This window comes from Agelaius tricolor, unplaced genomic scaffold, assembly GCF_023055355.1.
Source record: "Agelaius tricolor isolate 1412-34295 unplaced genomic scaffold, bAgeTri1.0.p SCAF_16, whole genome shotgun sequence".
NCBI classification, from domain to species: Eukaryota; Metazoa; Chordata; class Aves; order Passeriformes; family Icteridae; genus Agelaius; species Agelaius tricolor.
The window spans coordinates 9,772,231-9,791,144 of record NW_027269276.1 but is presented as its reverse complement, the minus strand read 5'-3'; the positions used below and the strand labels follow the sequence as shown (position 1 = coordinate 9,791,144).

General features: G+C 43.9%; 1 protein-coding gene across 3 annotated transcripts in view; it reads right to left on the bottom strand.

The window, feature by feature from the left end:
- HOMER2 (homer scaffold protein 2) overlaps positions 1 to 18,914 on the bottom strand; it is a 60,327-nt gene that overhangs the window by 16,887 nt on the left and 24,526 nt on the right. For all 3 annotated transcript variants that reach the window (XM_071441413.1, XM_071441414.1, XM_071441415.1), the window contains exon 3: positions 4,578 to 4,709. In XM_071441413.1, coding sequence (XP_071297514.1) covers positions 4,578 to 4,709 — 132 coding nt within the window. The remainder of the gene's footprint in view (positions 1 to 4,577; positions 4,710 to 18,914) is intronic.

Here is an 18,914-nt window from a genome sequence, read left to right as displayed (position 1 = left end):
GTTAAGAACAACCACATTACATTCGTGCCTTTAGTGATTTAACTCTAACTTTACACAAAGCATCTCTCCCGCTGTGACAGAGCAGCTATAACCAGCTGATTATTTCTAAAATATTATATCAACAGTAAGTTCTACATTTGTGTTTCTTGTGGATGGTGTAAGGCTGTTTTGAGTTTGTCTTTTATAATAAATCTTTCTCTTTTATGATAAATCTCTTCATCTTATGTATGAAAAATTTATGAGGGTTCTTCATGGACGATACGAAATATGAACAGACAAAAAGAATTGGAAGTGATCTATCAAATTTTATTTTTGCAGCTATCTTCATAAAGCACACAGGAGACTGCTGTGAAAAATTATGTGAGCTGGGAAGAAAAGGACATTTCCCCACATTTCCATAATAAAAAAATTGCATATGATTGAGCAACGCTAATCTTCAATACTAACCCAATAATGACCTCATTGCATAAACGATATCAGTCATGTCTCCAGTTCACAACACTTGTATTAAACACATTTGCATTTAGAAAGTGATTGCTGCTTTCAAAGGGGCAGTGCCAGCCCCAGCTCTGCAGCAGCCCTTGCACAGGAGCAGAGCAGGAGGTTCTGGAGCCACCCAGAGCTCGAGGCTGCCTGACAGTGTGGCACAGGCACAGGGTCAAATCACCAGGAGAAATCAGATTGCCCTCTAGTAACCAACTGCTTCTGCCCAAACACAAATAATTGACAATTAATTGGTATCACAAAATCATGCTCCACCTCCAAGATCTACGTTGACTTTGAGCCATCAAACTATTACAAAAAAAAAGGGAGTGCTTAATGCATGTCAAATTCCTAATAAAAAGTGTGTTCAGTAAATGAAAACTTGGTAAGCGTGGTAAGTAATCTCAAGGGGCAATGAAAATCTCAGTACCCAAAACCAACAAAAATACATCATGTTTCTTCTCCTTAGGTCCATGCTTGCCCTCTGGCAAAGTTCCCAAAATCAGCAAGAAAACCCCACAAAAACTGGAGTAGGAGAGTTGCCAACTGAATCCCACCCCAATAATCCATCATGGATTATAGGATGTGCCTTCCCACGCCCCAGGACTGTGACTAAGCTGCAACATGGAGAAGATTTGCTGCTACCAACACTTGTGCAGCCTTCTGGTCAGGCAGCTGCAGCCATGAGCACTGCTTGATTAGGAGTCTTGGCCAGTGAAATTTAATGGGGACTCAAGGATGCTACTGTGCATTGCACAAATTATTTAAAGGCTGTTCAAATCCACAGTCAGTTTGTCACCAGGAGAAATAGATATATATTCAAATAGACCTCCTTAGCATTTTATACATTAAAAAGAATGATTTTGTACGCCTAGATTTTAAGCTCCTGGTCTGGCATTATATTTTATGTCTCCTACTGACAAATTGTGCCAGTATCAGATGAAACAGCTGCTCCCACCCAAAGCAGGCTCATAAATATTTCATCTCCCCCTGGGTTTGCAGAAGGCTGGGTGATGTGACAGCCCCGGGGGAGCAGGGCTGTGCCATGACCCACAGCACACTCCTGCTTTTCCTGTGGCTCTCCTGGGATCAGCATGGGGCACAGGGGCTCCCAACAAGACTTTTTACCCCAGAAAGTGCCCAGTAATTTGCTCTGTCCCAGCCAGGGCATGTCCAGCTCTGATGGCAGCTGCACCAGTGGCTGCGCTGTGTGCTGGGGCAGACTCTGCCCCGAGCTCGCTGCCCTGCAATGCAGTGACTGGCACACAAAATGTGCAGAGAAATAAAGTCCAGGGCTTCCCAGGGGCCAGAGGCAGCTGCTTTATGATGTGCAAAGTCTGGCTTTACTGGGCTTCTCACCCGTATAAATCTTTGTCCCTATGCCCTTGGATACCTGCAGCTCCTCACACACAGCACCCTGAAGGAGAGCAGAAATCTTCCTTAACCCCTTGGTGTGCAAAATTCAGCACTGCCTGCAGCACCAGCCCTGCCTGCTCACCCCACACACACACTGTCACTTTTGTGATTCCTGCCTCAGTCTGGCTGAAGCATTTGAACAATGCCTTGAGACCCTTCCGAGGCACAGGGTGGGGAAAGGAGGGTCAGCAACTCCTGCAGAAGGGGAACAGGACCCTGAGTAGGACATCAGCCCTAAGCCCTGGGATTCTCCCAATCAATGTGAATGGTAATTAGGTTACTGGGTCACAGAATGCAGTTTTCATTAATGGCTCATGTTTAATTTGAACTGCTTTTCCCTACAGGTATGGATTAATGCTTTAAGTATCTCAAGAGAAGCAAAGCATTAGAATGAGGCAATATCTTTTATTAGGCCAAGCAATATACTTAAAAATGCAGGCATTTTTAGGCATGCTAACCTCTTCTCCTGCCTCATTATTTTCCACTGCTTTCAACTGACATTTTTCAGCTTTATTTATTTATATTTATTTTAAGCCAGGGCTATTGATCTCTGGTTTAGGGAGGTTTTAGTGTGCCCTTCCAATTCCTGACTAAGCACTTCAATTATTTCCTGTAAAATAGGCAAGCTTTAATTTATATCTTTTATAAGAGTATAATGATATTAATATAAAATGAAACTTGATTTTACTATTCCCAGTACACTTATATAGCTGTAATCTCACTCTCAACTCTGATCTTTCTTACTAATGGCTCAATAATTAAACTGAGAAGCACAGACAATAAAGAAGTATCTTTGTCCCATTGCTTTACATGGTGATAATAAAACAGGTTTTCCTATATTTTTCAGCTAGATAACTGTCAGAGTTTTGGGATTTTTTTCTTTTTAAAAAAAATCATCTCAAGCTATTTTTAGAAGTGCCCCCCTTAAGCTCCCTCTCAATATTCTGACCAGAAAAAGTCTTTCTGCTGATTTGGAAAGCCTTTCATGCAGGTAGAAGGCTGCATTTTGGGCACTGGGCTCTTCAGCAGATCATGCAGTGCACACAAATGTACAAAGTGACCTGGGAAGAAACACAGCTGGTGCCCCTGTGCCCACATGAATGACCCAGGTTATTCACACTGGCCTGGACTGGCCACATGAACACTGATGGGCTGATAGCAGCAATGCATTTCTTCTGAGTGTGTTTGATAAGGTCTGCAGAACATGGTAACATTTCTCTGATTAGGCTGCAAAGTCCTCCAAATGTACCTCCTGCCTTACTATAGTGAACCCAGTGCCTTACTTCATTATTTACCTCTCTTCTCCTGAGCCAGACCCAGCAGCACCTGCTCCATGTGGCACATGGTGCAAGTTTAGCCCCAGTCTGCCACTGAGGCACTCGTGTCCTGTTACAGAGGTGTAACTTCAGTAATCCAGGATTAAAAACTACTATCCAGAGCTGCTAATTCTCCCACTCAGTGTCCAAAGGTTGCATTATATCATTACTATATGTGTTTATCTGTTACTCAAAAAAAATTATTCCCTAGGTCCATTTTAATCCTCCTCTATTCCCATGTATCTTATTAGCTACTATGAACACCTCTTTGCCCCAGGAGTGAGGAAAATGCATGGGTGAAATGAGCAGTCCTGTACACCTGAGAAAGCATCATAAAACATATCCATCTCCAACAACTCATTTTTAAACCAGCTTTGCATATCATGCCTTTGTCTCTGAAGAACAGATTAATGAGAATTAATGAGAATTAAGAACATGGCACTTTTATGGGCACCCCAAGTCCAAAAATAATTTAACATATGAAAATTAAAATAACTTTTACCTTTAAGAAACACTTGCAAAAATGCAATTCTCTAGAAAATGCAAAAACTTATCAAGGCAGCCTTACTAAAATAAATTCCTGTAACAACTCCCTTGATAGGGAAGCCCTTCTAGTGCAGTGCTGTGCCTTTGCTGCTTTAGACACCACAAGAAACACCTTCTTCTCCTGATCCTTTTCTTATTAAAGCACAGGAGAGGACAGCAACCTGAGAGGCTGTGGCATGCCCAAGGACACCCTGCTGAGGTCACTTATGAAGCCCAGTGCCAAGCAGCCAATGCCTCAGGAGTCAAGTATGTGTGAGATAAGCAGAGCTTTTTACCACATGAACAATCATCTCAGCTGCTTGATAAGCACTTGTCAAGACCACCACTCCAGTGACAGAGGAGTATTTTCAGGTGCTGCTTATTCAGAACAAGAGGCTGCTCTAGCCTTTACAAGCCTGTTAATGTACCCAGTCCCTAGTCCAGGGAAGTCTTTCATTAATACCAAACTCAGGATGAGGTGCTAATGCAGAGGCAGTTTTGTCAGCAAGCCTGACATCAGGATACTCATCCCCTGCAGCAGCACTCACTGCCACCCACAGGCAGTGGTAACTCCAGGGATGGTAATTCTGGTATTTCCAGGGATGGTAATTCTGGAATTCCAGAGGTGGTAATTCTGGTATTATACCAGAAAAAATACCATCCAGGGATGGTAATTCTGGTAATTCTGGCAATTCCAGGGATGGTAATTCTGGCAATTCCAGAGATGAGCGACCTGCAGTGCTGAGCAGGACCTGCAGTACACACAGGTTGGAGATGTGCCAGGCTGCATTTCCAAGCAGCAAACAGCCTTTGCAGCCTTGCAGTGAGCCCTGTTACCTTTGTCAGCTGCTGCTCAGAGGGGAAGCCCAGCCCGAACACGGTGTTGGCTCTGCTGTCTGCCCACTGCCCAAACTTCTGTGATGTTTTGGTGAAGGTCATGTTGGGGGTGATGGTGCTGTTTATGATCACCTGGTCACAGACAGAGCAAAAAAAAAAAAGAATTAAAACGTGCAAGTCACATCGGAAATGCATATCCTAGCAACGGTATCATGCAAAGCAATTAGCAGTCTAAATTGGGAAATTGCTGTGTTCAGAAATTTTTTTTTCCAAAATAAAACAGTTGTTTCCTTGTCTTAATTCTTGCAGGAGTTCTGATGCTTTGTCTTGTTTTTCAAAGTACCATCACAGCCCTGCAGTTAAACATGGCTGCAGGAACGTCACTGAACTCAAAGCAGGGTCAGGAGGCACAACACTACCCTGGCAGAAATGCAGGTGCAAGATCCTTTTAAAAATCCTTTTTATTTGCATCAGGAAGCCACACAGCCACTGCCCCAAGAGTTGCCTGCTTGAGGCCTCCAAGCAGGGCACCCCCCAGTAACACCTGAACTCACACCTGCAGGGCAGAGAGATATTTCTGCATTTTTCCATCTGTCCTCAGGCCTCCACAAGCAGGATGACATATCAGAAGTTTCAAACCAGAGACATATCAGAAGTTTCAAACAAAGCCAGACAATAAAAAGCAAGACAAGGAGAAGCTGATAGCTTAACAGGGAATTTAACTTGGGAGGGTGGTGAAGCACATCACCAGCAATGCATATGCAGTATCAAATGTGGGCCTTGGAACAAATATTTTGCCTCTTTACACTAACTAATATCTGCTTCATCACCAGCAGCCCTGAAAGCAACAGTGGTTCTTGTAATTAAAGAAATAGCCAACAAGAGGAAGGCTGGTGGATGAAGCCTCTGAGGAACTTAGTGGAGCAAATATCAAATGTAATCTTGCTAAGAGGAATGAGGTATATGTCAGTTCATTATCAAAAATCTTAACTTTCCTTTCAAGATACATCATTATATCAGTCTGGCGACTTCTTCCCCTGGAAATTAATTCATGTACAATGTTCTTTCTGCTAGCAGAACAAGAGCTTTCTTTAGTAATGCCTACCATCATTTCCAAAATGCAAATTATGCAGTAATTAAGCCCAATCTGTGGGACAGTTTAATTAACATGATCAGGAAGTATCCTGGCAACATCATTTACTTGTATTCCAAGCAGTTTTTTCCTAAGCTATCATTTACATTTAGCAAAAAGTGTGAATTTTTTTTTTTTAATAAATTTACCAGAGGAAGATCCTTGCTTCCATCCCCTCCCTGACTTTGGACCACTGTGCTGACACTTTCATTTGCTTTCTTAAAAATTGCTCAACTTATTTCCTTCCTTTTGCATCATCACTTTCAAACAAACCTATGATTTTCTGCCATTCCCCACCACTGGAAGTTTCCCCAGAAGGATCAAGACAGAGGAGAGCCAGGTGAGTGGTACCCCTGAAAATGTCCTTTGCAGGGGAGAAAACAGAGCACAGGCAGAGGTAGGAGCAAAGCTGCCCAGGTGTGCTCTCCTCCAGCTAAGTTGTGCCATAGGAACAGCCAACATAAAATCTAAATGTCATTTCAGTAATGTAAATTAAAAAAAAATCAGAGATTTATGTAGGGGTTTGACAGTGCAAAGGGACTGTGATAATACAAGGATTGCATGGTACAAAGAAGAGGAGGAAAAGCTACCACCAACCCCAAAATTCAGGGTACTTTCCAGAAACTTTAAAGAAAGTGCTATATGTATATTTCTGCTTAAAAAAAAAATCTTACATCAGACAGATGAACCACTTGCAAATGTCTAGCTTCTCTAGTTACAGAATTTATTTTAAAAACTAAAAACTTCCCAGAAATTTCAAGTCATAGAAAGTATTATTTCAGTCCTGCTGTGCCTATCAACTTAGACATCTGGGGAAAAAAATAATAAAGTGACCAGTTTGACTGAAAGGCAAAAGTTTCACTCACTGACAGCTGAGTAGAATAAAATTCCTCCATGCCTCCTACAATAATCATTGAGAAAATACAAACATATTAAAAAACACACTAAAGTTACCTTTACAACACAGTTCAGTATTATGAGACATGATAAAAGCAATGATGAAGGCTGCAAACTTTAAACCAAGGAACACCTTTGAGCAATGAAATGCACTACATTAGCTGAGCACCTTAGAAGTTAATTTTTTTCTATGGCAAGTGGAGAATCCAAGGAAAGGTTGTGGTGAGCACACACCTCCAAGAAATTGACAGTTCATCTGTTAAATTTATAATAAGCTGCTGTTAGTGAAACTGCCTGGAAGCTGTCTCTCCCTTTCCCCTTAAATCCTCCTCTGCCAGTCAGACACTCCAGAAATGCTGCATTCCTACAGAGAAGTGAAAACCTAAGCAGAAGCTTAGGAGATTAAATCAGAGCTCATGTTTCTGTGAGTTCAGAGGAGATGGAGGCTGTGGGTACATGGGGCTTCTTCACCCGCTCCTCCTGCCCATCCTCACCCCATCTGTACACTCACTGTCCCAGTTAGCACTGCAGAGCAGTGACACTCCACTGCCAAGGGAACAATCACGTTGGCTGTGTTCAGGAGAAAGAAAGGGTGCTGTGATTTCAAAGAACAATGAACACTGAGGCTTGCAGGTGCTCCTGCCAGGTAACCCAGCTTGTCCCCATGGCAGGGTCACCCTTGGATATGTGGGACCAGAAGGAGAGTGCTCCCCACTACTCCTTCATCCTCTGGGCACATGGTCTCAGCTGGGGCAGGGGGAAGCATTTGTGACCACCACAATGGGAAAGGTCAGATAAACTGGGAAATTTTTCTTTTTCTTTTTTTTTCTTAGAGTATGAGCCAGAATTTTCAAATTTCAAAAGAAGGAGAGAAGTAAAAGGGCACTATTTTGCTGCAGGCAGGATGAGCCACCAGTCTCTTTTCCATCCCTACCTGCAATCCAGCATGATAATTCTATAAGAAAAGGCCACTCATCAATTCAAATGAGCCCTTATGGAATACTTTGCATTTGGTCCTCATTTGTATAATACACACACAATGAAATTCAAGCTGCACCATAAAATGGAATAAACTTGTGGACTTTCATCCAGGATAATGGATTCAGAAGACAAACTACTCTCTAATCAGATGCAATCAATCCCTGAAGTGGTTAAAGAGTTCTCCCCAAAGACAAAGGCAAAGAGAAGTATAATATAATAAGCACCTTACAGAATAATAAACCCATTCATCATACTCACTTGTCTACATGTGGTTAAAATAAAATCTGCCTTTGCACTCACCTACATGCAAATGTATCAGATGGCAAACATTCCTGATACACCTGCATGAGCCAAGCAAAATCTCATACTAATTTCACTTCCTTTGGGAGAAAATCAAACCTGAGATGTAAATTTTAATCTGAAGATGACACAGAAATATGTTCACAGCACAAGGCAGTGCTACCTCACCCAGAAATGACTCCAGACATTTAGGAACACACTGGGTGCATTCATCAGATAAAAGTGAATGCAAATAGGCTGGTGTAGAGCAGAACATTCATGGGCTGAAACACACCCATCCTGCTGCCTTCCCACGGAGAGAAAGTGCCAAATAAATCAAGAAGGAAGAGGTCACAAGATGACCTGAGTGCGTAGAAGGAGAAAAACACGCTGGCAGCTCCTGCTGCTCATGATGCACGAGCAGAGCCCACAAATGCAGCTGCTGCTTCTTTAGGGGACACTTGCAGTATCTGAAGGGCTCCACTCCTGCCCACCCTGCACCACAACAGTGCAGTGAGGGGAAAAGTCCATGTGCCTCCTGGAAATGCAGTCCCCAGGCTGCTGCCCCGTGCACACACAGTGAGCAGGAATGCTGGCAGCTGCAGCGCAGAGGGGCACACACGGGCCCTGCCAGCCTGGCTCCAGGGCCCTCCCTGATCCATCAGCCCTGCCAGCCTGGCTCCAGGGCCCTCCCTGATCCATCCAACCCTGCCAGCCTGGCTCCAGGGCCCTCCCTGATCCATCCAACCCTGCCAGCCTGGCTCCAGGGCCCTCCCTGATCCACCAGCCCTGCCAGCCTGGCTCCAGGGCCCTCCCTGATCCATCCAACCCTGCCAGCCTGGCTCCAGGGCCCTCCCTGATCCATCCAACCCTGCCAGCCTGGCTCCAGTGCCCTCCCTGATCCACCAGCCCTGCCAGCCTGGCTCCAGTGCCCTCCCTGATCCATCCATCTCTGCCAGCCTGGCTCCAGGGCCCTCCCTGATCCATCCAGCCCTGCCAGCCTGGCTCCAGGGCCCTCCCTGATCCATCAGCCCTGCCAGCCTGGCTCCAGTGCCCTCCCTGATCCATCCAGCCCTGCCAGCCTGGCTCCAGGGCCCTCCCTGATCCATCAGCCCTGCCAGCCTGGCTCCAGGGCCCTCCCTGATCCACCAGCCCTGCCAGCCTGGCTCCAGTGCCCTCCCTGATCCATCCAACCCTGCCAGCCTGGCTCCAGGGCCCTCCCTGATCCACCAGCCCTGCCAGCCTGGCTCCAGTGCCCTCCCTGATCCATCAGCCCTGCCAGGGTCACAGCAAGGAAGAGCTGAGAGAGAGCTCAGCTCCAAGGGGAGGAGAGCAGCGAGGGCAGAGAGCATCTGGCACAGCCCCCAGGAGGAAGAGGATGGATGGATGGATGGATGGATGGACACACTGGCAGGATCTGCCAGGACACACACCCATGGCCATGCCAGCCAGCCCTGTCACCAGCTTGTCTACTCAGAAAAAGACTGAAATAACAGCTGTGAAATAGGTAATAAATGTATTGGCCAATGTATTTTCAAACTGTGTTAACTTAAATCAGAAAAGGACACCTTATTCTGGGACAACAATGCCAGATTAGGAATTATTCTGGAATTTCCCCTTTAAATTCACATCACCTGTTACTCTGAAATAACCACACCTCTAGAAAAGCCCCAAGGCTCCAAGCCATAAGATCTACTCCTGAAGACTATACTAAAATCTCCCCACTTCATTTTCACACCTCTGAAAATGTGCTTCCAGTTTGCAGCCCTTGTGAAATTTAATTTCCTCAACCCACCAGGCTGCTAATCTTCAGTAAAGATGTATCCCAGTCTAAAAACAGAATTGCAGAAGGAAAGAAGCTGCTAATCCTCTGGCCATAGCTATCACAGGCTCAGCAGGTTCTTCCAGCTCATCAAGTCAACATGAATCAGAGGGGCTTGTGACACAGGCTGTGAAGATGAGGAGTCAGAGGTGGATTTGCAGACAAATTCTTCCTTTATCCCAAATATTCAGCAATATTTCTGTGGAATTAGCCCACCTACATGTCCATGATCTGTATTATCCTTTACACTATCTACCACATTTCCTACCTGTGCCTCTAGACAGAATGTAACAGCTTTTCACCAGGATGTCACTGGTGATAAACCACTCATTTCTAGTCCTAGAAAGCCCATGTGGACATACACACACACAAGCACTGTTAATCAAGACAGTGGTAATAAAGGGAAAAAGAGATTGCTTTGCTGAGGCCACCAAGCTGAGTAAAGCCAGGGAAGCACAACGACACACAAAACCAAAACCAGTAATGTTTTTTGTTCTAGCTTTGCTTTTTCTGCTGCAGCTGACACCTACCTGGCACTTTTCCTGCACAGGCTGAGGGTATGAATAACTAGCTTGGGAGCCCTGTAAGTGCACATTAAGAAGAGCACAGAGTTTCACTTTGCTCTTCCTCCTGCCCCACTGCCCCTGGTGCTCAAGAGGGAACTGAGCCCAAGCACAGCTGGCAGAGCCCCTGCCAGGCTCCTGCTCTGGGTACCCTCCCTTCACCCCTAAGTGCAGCGAGCACTGCTGCTGCTTTTCAGGAATGCCTGTTCTACACAGCTAACCAGGACAGCAGCTGTTTCACCCATCACTGGGCTCCAAAACCTTCCACTGCCACAGCAGGTGCTCCTGCTGGAGGTGGGAGTGGAGAGGAACTGCAGAGGTTCCTGCCAAGAGGGAGACACCAGGACATCCTGCAAGACATACAGGACTGGGCATTTCCCTCCCATCCTGAGCTCCCTCTGCAGAAAAGAGACTCCTTCTATGGGTAAAGCCTCTCATGTGCTGCTGCTGCTTGTTTTATGGGGAAAAGGGCCATTTCCACAGTTGCACAGTGCTTTTTTCTCTTAAATTGCCTTGCATCCCCAGGATAATTCCATTAATTATGAGGTTCATTTTTAACCCCAAAACCCAACAAATCAAAAATTTCTCATACAATTTTTGTCATTCTTCATAAATAGAGATGTAAAAATAGCCCCCCACCCAATAAAAAGACTAATAACTGTTTTTCCTCTGATGAAATACCTCTGTTGCAAAGCCCTCACTAAGAACCTGTCTAAATGCAACACAAGTGGGTTCATGATTGTGTGGATTCTATTAAGTAAATCTCCTGCTACACCTACTCCACTGCTCTCTTTTTCTTCCCAAGGTAATTAACATCTCTGCAGAGTTGGCTTCCCACCTCCTCCATCCAGTCTAAATCTCTAAAATCTCCTATTTTTGCTTTGACATCTGACTAGAATTTTTTTTCCTTTCAGGCACAGCACACACATCCACCCACCCACAGGATTCAAAGCACCAGCAGCTGTTTCATGAAGAAAATCTACAGCAAGGGTTTTGAAACCCTCTGGAACAAATTGCTACCCAGGAATTTCATGCAACAATTTACAAAATATATAAAGCAAGATGCTGGTGTATTATTTTCATATGAGAAATAAGATTCCTAACTTATCACAAAAAGGGAGAAGGATACAGTGGAGATTCTGTTTTTTTTCCCAAGTGACTAATATTGGGGTGAGGGAGAAGGCTGCTTTGACTACAATTATAAAAAAATTATAAAACTTCCCGTAGACATATCATGTTTACATTTTGGAAAATTTAATATAAGCATATCATCTTTGTGTGCAGTATAACCCCATCCCTAAGTTAATTATTTAAGCACTGATCATTTTCTGCATTCTTCAAGTTTATGACAACAGCCTCACTGAAGCCTGAAGGTCCCTCCTGAAAGGCAGAAATGGCACAACCACACAGCATCATTAAACACTCCTCTGCTCTTTAGCAACCTACACACCCTGGGAATGGTCAGCGATAGGAGAGCTTCAAAATCTGGAAAAAGTGTCCCTTGGCATGAGCAATGGCCATGATGGACAGGTACATTATTTTAGGAGGTAACAGGATGCCCAGGTTTCTGCACACAGACATCCCATGGTTTCAGAGACCTGTCTGGCACGTTCAGACAGCTCCACATCAGCCCTGAGTCTGGTGATCACAAACCACTCTGAGTGGGCCAGCCACTGAAACACTTGGTTGGCACAGCTTTTCTGACTCATTTTACAGAGGGGTTTTAAAAAGGAAAAATCTACCAGAACAAAGTTTCCCTACTTGCTGGTAAGTGGTGCAGCAAGAGATCCTTAGCAGGGATTTGTACCTTTTCTTTTTAGTGAGTAACAAATTTCATTTCTGCAAAGGTCTTTGCAATCTTGTGGATTCAGCTGTGTGGGGTCTTTCCAGAGCCAGTGACACACACACACAACACACATAACAAGCAGAAAAATGAGCCAGACAGGAACAAACAGTGGCAGATGTGCCTCTGCTCTTCTGTCAAGGATACAGCTGTTGACAGCACTCTGGTATGTTTTCTCCTAAGCTTACTAACCAGCTTCTGAAGGATTTACTTCCAGAAATAATCCAGGAAATGAACTGAGAATTTTTCACATTTCAAAGTTAATAACTTGGAAAGAGATTAATATAGAAATGTTTAAGTGGTATGAGATCTACAGCTCCAGACTTCAATTTTTTTTTTCTAAACCAGACCACAACCTCAGGAGATGGTCATGGTTTCTGGTTGATTCAATCTCAAGTGACCCACCAAATTTCCTGGCATTTTCTTTGCCCCCTTTGTCAGCTCACTTTTTCATCTGGAGTTCCAGGTCTTTTTTTGTACAAACATCTTTAACTTTTTCTTCTATTCTTGGCTCATCTCCACCAGCATTACTAGTTCTGAAATTTCTATTGCAGATAAGCCCTAACCATTTTTTCTCATCCTCTGAAGACCTGTTCATACAACTGCACCCAATAAAACCAGTTCCAGCTATCTAAACCTGCCTTAGCAACTGTTGGACAATTCTCCTGCAGACACAACTCCAGGCAATGTCCTTTCCTCCCAGTTTTTAAATCCTGCACCTCCCTTCAGCCTGAATTTCTGAATACTTGATAACACCTTAAGCAAACAAAAGATGATGCAAGTGAGTAGTCTCATCCTTGGCTGACAGCTCTGCTTCTCCTTTCTGCTCTATTTCTCCCTCACCAAGTTCCAAAGAAAACGTTCTCAATTTTGAATGTTGAGAGAGAAACCAAAACTCAAGCAGCTTTAATCAAGCCAAGTACACCCCTAGCACACACACTACAAATATTTTCAGTCCATCAGAGACTGTTTTCCTTACTTTCATTCACTCTTACTTCAAAAATGTCTTTGAGAGGAGTATGAAGTCCTGGTGTGTGGAGCAGAAGGATCCAGCACAGACCTCATTGTGCTCACCCCAGATGCTGATCCTTGTTAAAATGTCCATTTCCTTTCCTACTTCAGTCTGTCCTACTCCAGCTCCCCCTAACCCCAACATTCCCATTTGTCTTTGATACTCCACAGGTCCCTCGGGAGCAGAGGCTTGGGGCACACCCCAGAGCTCCTCCTGTCCTGTCCCCTGTCCCCTGGCTGCTGCTGCTGCTGCCCCAGAGAAGCAATCCCTGCCCAGGAGGCACCAGCATCACCCACTGAGGGCAATTTCTCCTAAATTGAGAGTTCTCCCTGAATCATCCCAACTGAGGCTAAAAAAAAATCTGGAAGTTGCATCACCACAACTCTAACACTTGTAAATGAAATCAGAAAATAGCTATTAAAAAAATTATTTACTGCGAGTTGTTTCACTGTCTGAGTGAAGGACAGTTCCAGTGTAGGTTATGCTGCTGGGCTTTGCCTCAGGCCAGGCCAGATGTTCTGCTCTCAGTGTGATCACTGTACAAAACAAAGGAGAACCCCTCTACAAAAGGAGCAGCTGCATCTCAGAGAGCAACTCAATCCAGTTTCAGAACAACATGACCAAAAGGCACCACAAAAAGCAGCCTGAGATTCCTCAAGCACCTTTTACAAAGTCTTTTGTTTAGCACTACTGGCATCAGAACATTCTCCAGCAGATGAGCATCATTCTCCAGCAAGGCCTGGGAAATCTGAGCCAGGAAAAGCACAAAACACACCTGGTGAGACTGATGAAATGACACCAAATTATTGCAAAGGCTTTAGTTTGGATTAACAGTATATACACACTGATACTATTGTAGCTGTTCTGTCTCAACAGAATTTGTCTATCCTATTCTTATATATTTTATTACCTATTTGGAGTGGTCCCGTGCAGAGCCAAGAGTTGAAACTGATGAGCCTTGTGGGTCCTTTCTAACAGAGGATATTTTATGATTCTCTGATTACATAATGTATATAGGAAATCACAAACCCACAACTAATGTTTTTATTTAATAGTCATCTCAGTAGCATAAAAGCAATGAGATGTTTATTGTAACATGCACACAAACTGTGCACATTGGAAGACAGGACTATGCACTAAAATTGTATTTTGTAACATATTTTGAGTATAATTTTTATATAGGGCATTAATTAGTTCCATCTGCTGACCCTGGTATCATCTACAGTGCTTAAATTCATGTTGAAATTAACCCAAATAGTTCATTAAATAACACACTATGATGAAGAGGGGATAAAGGCCACCAAATATGCTTAAATTTCTGTATTACAGTAATCAGCCAGACCAGTACTGGAAATCTTCTTTTACAACATATGGACGAGAAGGCACAAATACTGGATCAGTGAAACCAGACCTTCAGAGGTGAAAACCTGGACTCCTTTGCACTGGCTTGCCCTAAAGCAGTGCCACCCCCAAGCAGTGTCACATGCTGCCTTTTGAGGAAAGCTCCTTTCCATGTTGGCTCTCAGTGTCAGACCTTACAGTAATACTGAGCTCATACTCCTCCCCCACCCACTCCATGTTTTATGGCTGGCACACTTTCTGGGACCACCAGAAAAGATTTCCCACCCAGCCTGGAAGAAACTGAAGGGCAAAAACAGCATGGCAGAAGAAGTTTTAATCTCTTGGTGGGAAAAAAAAAAAAGCTTTGAGAAGATGGAATAAAAAATATTTTAGTCTAATAAGATTTTACGAGCAGGGACTCTGTGGAAATCATAGTCCTGCCAGTGCTGCAGTCAGCAAAATAATTTTCAGGGTGAGGAGTGGGACCTCTTGGCATTTGAGCAGGCAAAGGGCAGCTGGCTGGGACTCCAGCAGCACCACACTCCTCCAGGGTACAGCACACAGCACTCCTGACAAGCAAGGGCCAGAAATAAAACTAGGGCAGGCAAAACTAGAAATCAAAGAATCTCCCTCTCTTTGACAAAACACACACAAATACCCTCACCCACACCTTTCATAGCATTTCAGGATTTATCTATAGACATTAAAAGAAAAGCCAACACACCACTTTGTAAGGTCACTTTTAATTTACTTTTACATCCCTTTATCTTTGGCTACGCAAGGCTGTAAAACATCCTCTGTAGTTCCACTACAAAACTATTAAACCTGAAAAATTAGGTAGTTAAAAAACTTAGGTATTTAAGAAAAAGTAGGCATTAAAAAAACCAAACCAGCCTATATGAGTGCACTTAATTCCTCGGGTGCAGGCTCTGGTGAACACACACTGACACTCTGAATGCCAAGTGAGAAGGCAATATTTTGATTGTTGCTGCCACACATTCTCACAAATCATACCCAGGAGGTCCCAGAGGCAGAGTTAAATGCTGCCACACCAACGCAGACCCCTGGAGAGGTACACACTGCCAGAAGCCATTTATAATTCAGTGCCAAAAATTTTGTAATATATAAATTACTTGGTAGGTTTTTTCCCTGTGAAAGAGTTGCTATTGATTTAATGGCTGAATTTACGTCAATGGAAGAAAAAAAAAAGAATGAAAATATCTAGTCAGACAAAGGAATTTCATCTGTGGTACCATACCCTGTAATTGTTTTCCTCTGAAAGAAAAGATTCTGAAATCTAAGAGTCACCTTTTGGCAAAATACTCTAGGATATTTTTAACAACTATGCCTTAAAATAATTCCTTTTCCATGGGCAAAGAAAAAGATCTGTTTTGAGCCTCTGAACACATCACTGGAAGAACTCAATTTCCTCTTTGTGTGCTGAGGACACCTGCCTCCAGTCGTGACAAGAAAAGTGTGGTTATAAAGAGGTGGGCAGCTTTTACATTAGGCAGCAATTAGTTCCTGGGACAGGAACTGAGAAAGCCAGGAATACATCAAATATTAGCAGATTTACCTCCCTAAATATCTGCTGCCACAGGCTGCTGGGGCTGTGTCCCTGCCAGCTGCATTGTCCCCCATAAATCACACTGTCCCCTGCACTGATGCCACTCCATCCAGCAGCTTCATCACGCCACATAATGCACTGTATTCACTTCGGGGAACACTCTGTGAATACTGATTGGCAACATTTGGCCCATATTCTTATTCTTACTAATTGCAATTTACTTCAGAAACAGACCCACTGATTTTGCTTTCCCAGCACAGCAATTTTTCTGGTTCTCCCTTCAATACTTTCACACACTTATGCCCAACTTAGCTGCTGATCTCCAATATTCGAGGTAATTATCAGGTAATAAACTCTTAAATGAACTTGTAACTGGGAAGGAGTGTCAGCTGACTGATTTTTCCTCTGAAACACAGTCTTTGCTTCTTCATCATGTATTTTCCACAACCACCCTTGCAATGTAGTAGTTTTTTAAGCCTGATTTTAATTTTTTTCTAGTCATCTGTTTAATCATCTCTCAGAGACAACTGGGGACTGGCATCTGTGATGACTCTTGCTGCATCACTTTGCTGCTGCCAGCTCAGTATGTCTCGCTATGCACTTTATTGCTGGCTATTAATTTTTAAGCTAGCTTTATGCTCCTTATTAACAGCTCATTTCTCAAAAGAGAAAAATGATGTTGTTGCAATCCCAAGTTTTATAGAAATACAACATGAACATCTGAGAAGAGGGCAGAGGCTTGTTTCTGAGGGATTATATTTCCATCTCAAATTCCTTTCCCTCTTCTCTATGCTACGAGGGTAACACGTAATTTCACTTTATAAAAAATAAATAAACCCACCAACCAGGGTACTGTCATGCATTATTCCTGAGGATGACAGAGGTTATTGGTCTGCATGATTTTCATGCCATCAAACTTCCTTTTTGCCTCCAAAAGGCGAGCCAATGTAGGCCACTTTTAATGAGGAGCCCTGTGTGTGCCTTTCCCCACACTGCACAGCAATTGGGCACTTAAAACTTCATGTTGTCCCTGCATCATCACCATATTTTGTCTTCTTTCAACAGGGCTGACTTTTGTCCACAACGCTGGGCACTTTCATATGGTGAAGTCTCTTGGCTGCCTCATTAACTCTGAATCAGTGTGTGCCCTTGCATTTTACTGTATCATTTCCTCCAGCATTCATTTTGCCTCTAGCTAGAAACTCCTAAAAACAAGATGAAATTACTTGCTTAACAACATACAAGTCAATTATAAGGCCATTAAAAGATACACTAATCTATTCCCTTGTTTGGTCATGGCATCTTGGTTAAGATCATGCAGTGTATTCTCATATGGTATCTGTGAAATCTTCTGCTATAAATTGTAAGCTCCTGTCCACAGCACCTGTTCTTCTGTGAAAGACACAGGAATTAGAAGAGCTGCTGTCTTTAGCTTTGCAAACACAAGGAATTAAAGTGGTACAAGCTGTGTGGAATCTAGGGTTCCCTCTCTGCAGTGCTTCATTCCCCAGGTATTCTAATGGGTTTGTTATTGGGATGGGAGAATTTGAAAGAAACCCAGCACCTGCAGGCATACACTCTCTCCTGGCTGGCCTGGACTCCAAGGAAGAGTTAAACTCCCTAGACTCCACTCTGCTTCCTAGCTCTACCCTATTCTCTTTCTATTCCATTTTTCTCACCGCCCCCATGTGCAGCATCCAGACTCTCCTCTCCCTCCCCAGGGGCTAAGGCAGAGGCAGTGAGTGCTGCACTGAGCTGGGCAGCTCCTCTGCCAGCCAGGCTCATAAACTGAGTTACCAATAAATATTGGGACTTTTAAACACCTTTAAACACATGGGCTCAGCAGTTCCCTTAATCCCTATAGTATTTATTATATTAAAACTATACTAAAAGAATAGAAGAAAGGATTTCATCAGAAGGCTGGCTAAGAACAGAAAAGGAATGATAACAAAGGCTTGTGACTGACTGAGACAGTCCAGACAGCTGGACTGTGATTGGCCATTAATGAGAAACAACCACATGAGACCAATCACAGATGCACTGTTGCATTCCACAGCAGCAGATAACCATTGTTCACATTTTGTTCCTGAGGCCTCTCAGCTTCTCAGGAGGAAAAAATCGTAAGGAAAGGATTTTTCAGAAAATATCATGGCTACAAATCTCCACCTTAAACCCATTGCTAAATCCTTCTGCTCCCCTCTGCCCTGTACCCCGGGGGTGTGGGGACAAGGGACAAGGAGGAGATGGGGACAGGCTGTGCCTGCTGGGAGAAGAGAGGATGGGACTGAAGGACAGGGCACTGCACAGGGTCTGGACCTTTGGGGACAGCAGCAGCTGCCTGAGGAAGCCACTCCTGCAGGATCACAGCCCATCAGGTCAGTGCTGCATCAGGAGGGAAGAACTCATCAGGGTGACACTGCCCAGCCTGCCCCTGCCCTGCCTCAGCAGAGCTCACAGCAGCTCCAAGCTGCTCCTCACATGGCAGCTCAACACTGCCCAGGGTGACATGCTGAATGCTGCAAGTAAAATCAAGCTTATGCAACCAGGTGATAGCCAATGCATAAGTGAAGCACCCTGTATTCTTGATCACTTCAAAATATTATCATTAGTATGTAATGTCAACATAAGGTAAAAAAAAGAACCCCAAATTAATCCAACATCTTCATACAAGTTGTATTTACCTGCAATTCCTCTGCAGGCCAATGTGAATCATATATGTTTGTCTGAAATAAACTGGAACAGCCCCTTTGCAGAGCAGACAAGGATGGAGAGTTGTAGGAGATACACATCCTTCATCACTGCCTTCCTTCTAGGGCCAAGCCCCATCATTTACTTGAGCTTCAGCTTTTCTGTCCTCAAAGCAGACATAACTTATGCCCACAGTGATGCTGTCACATTAA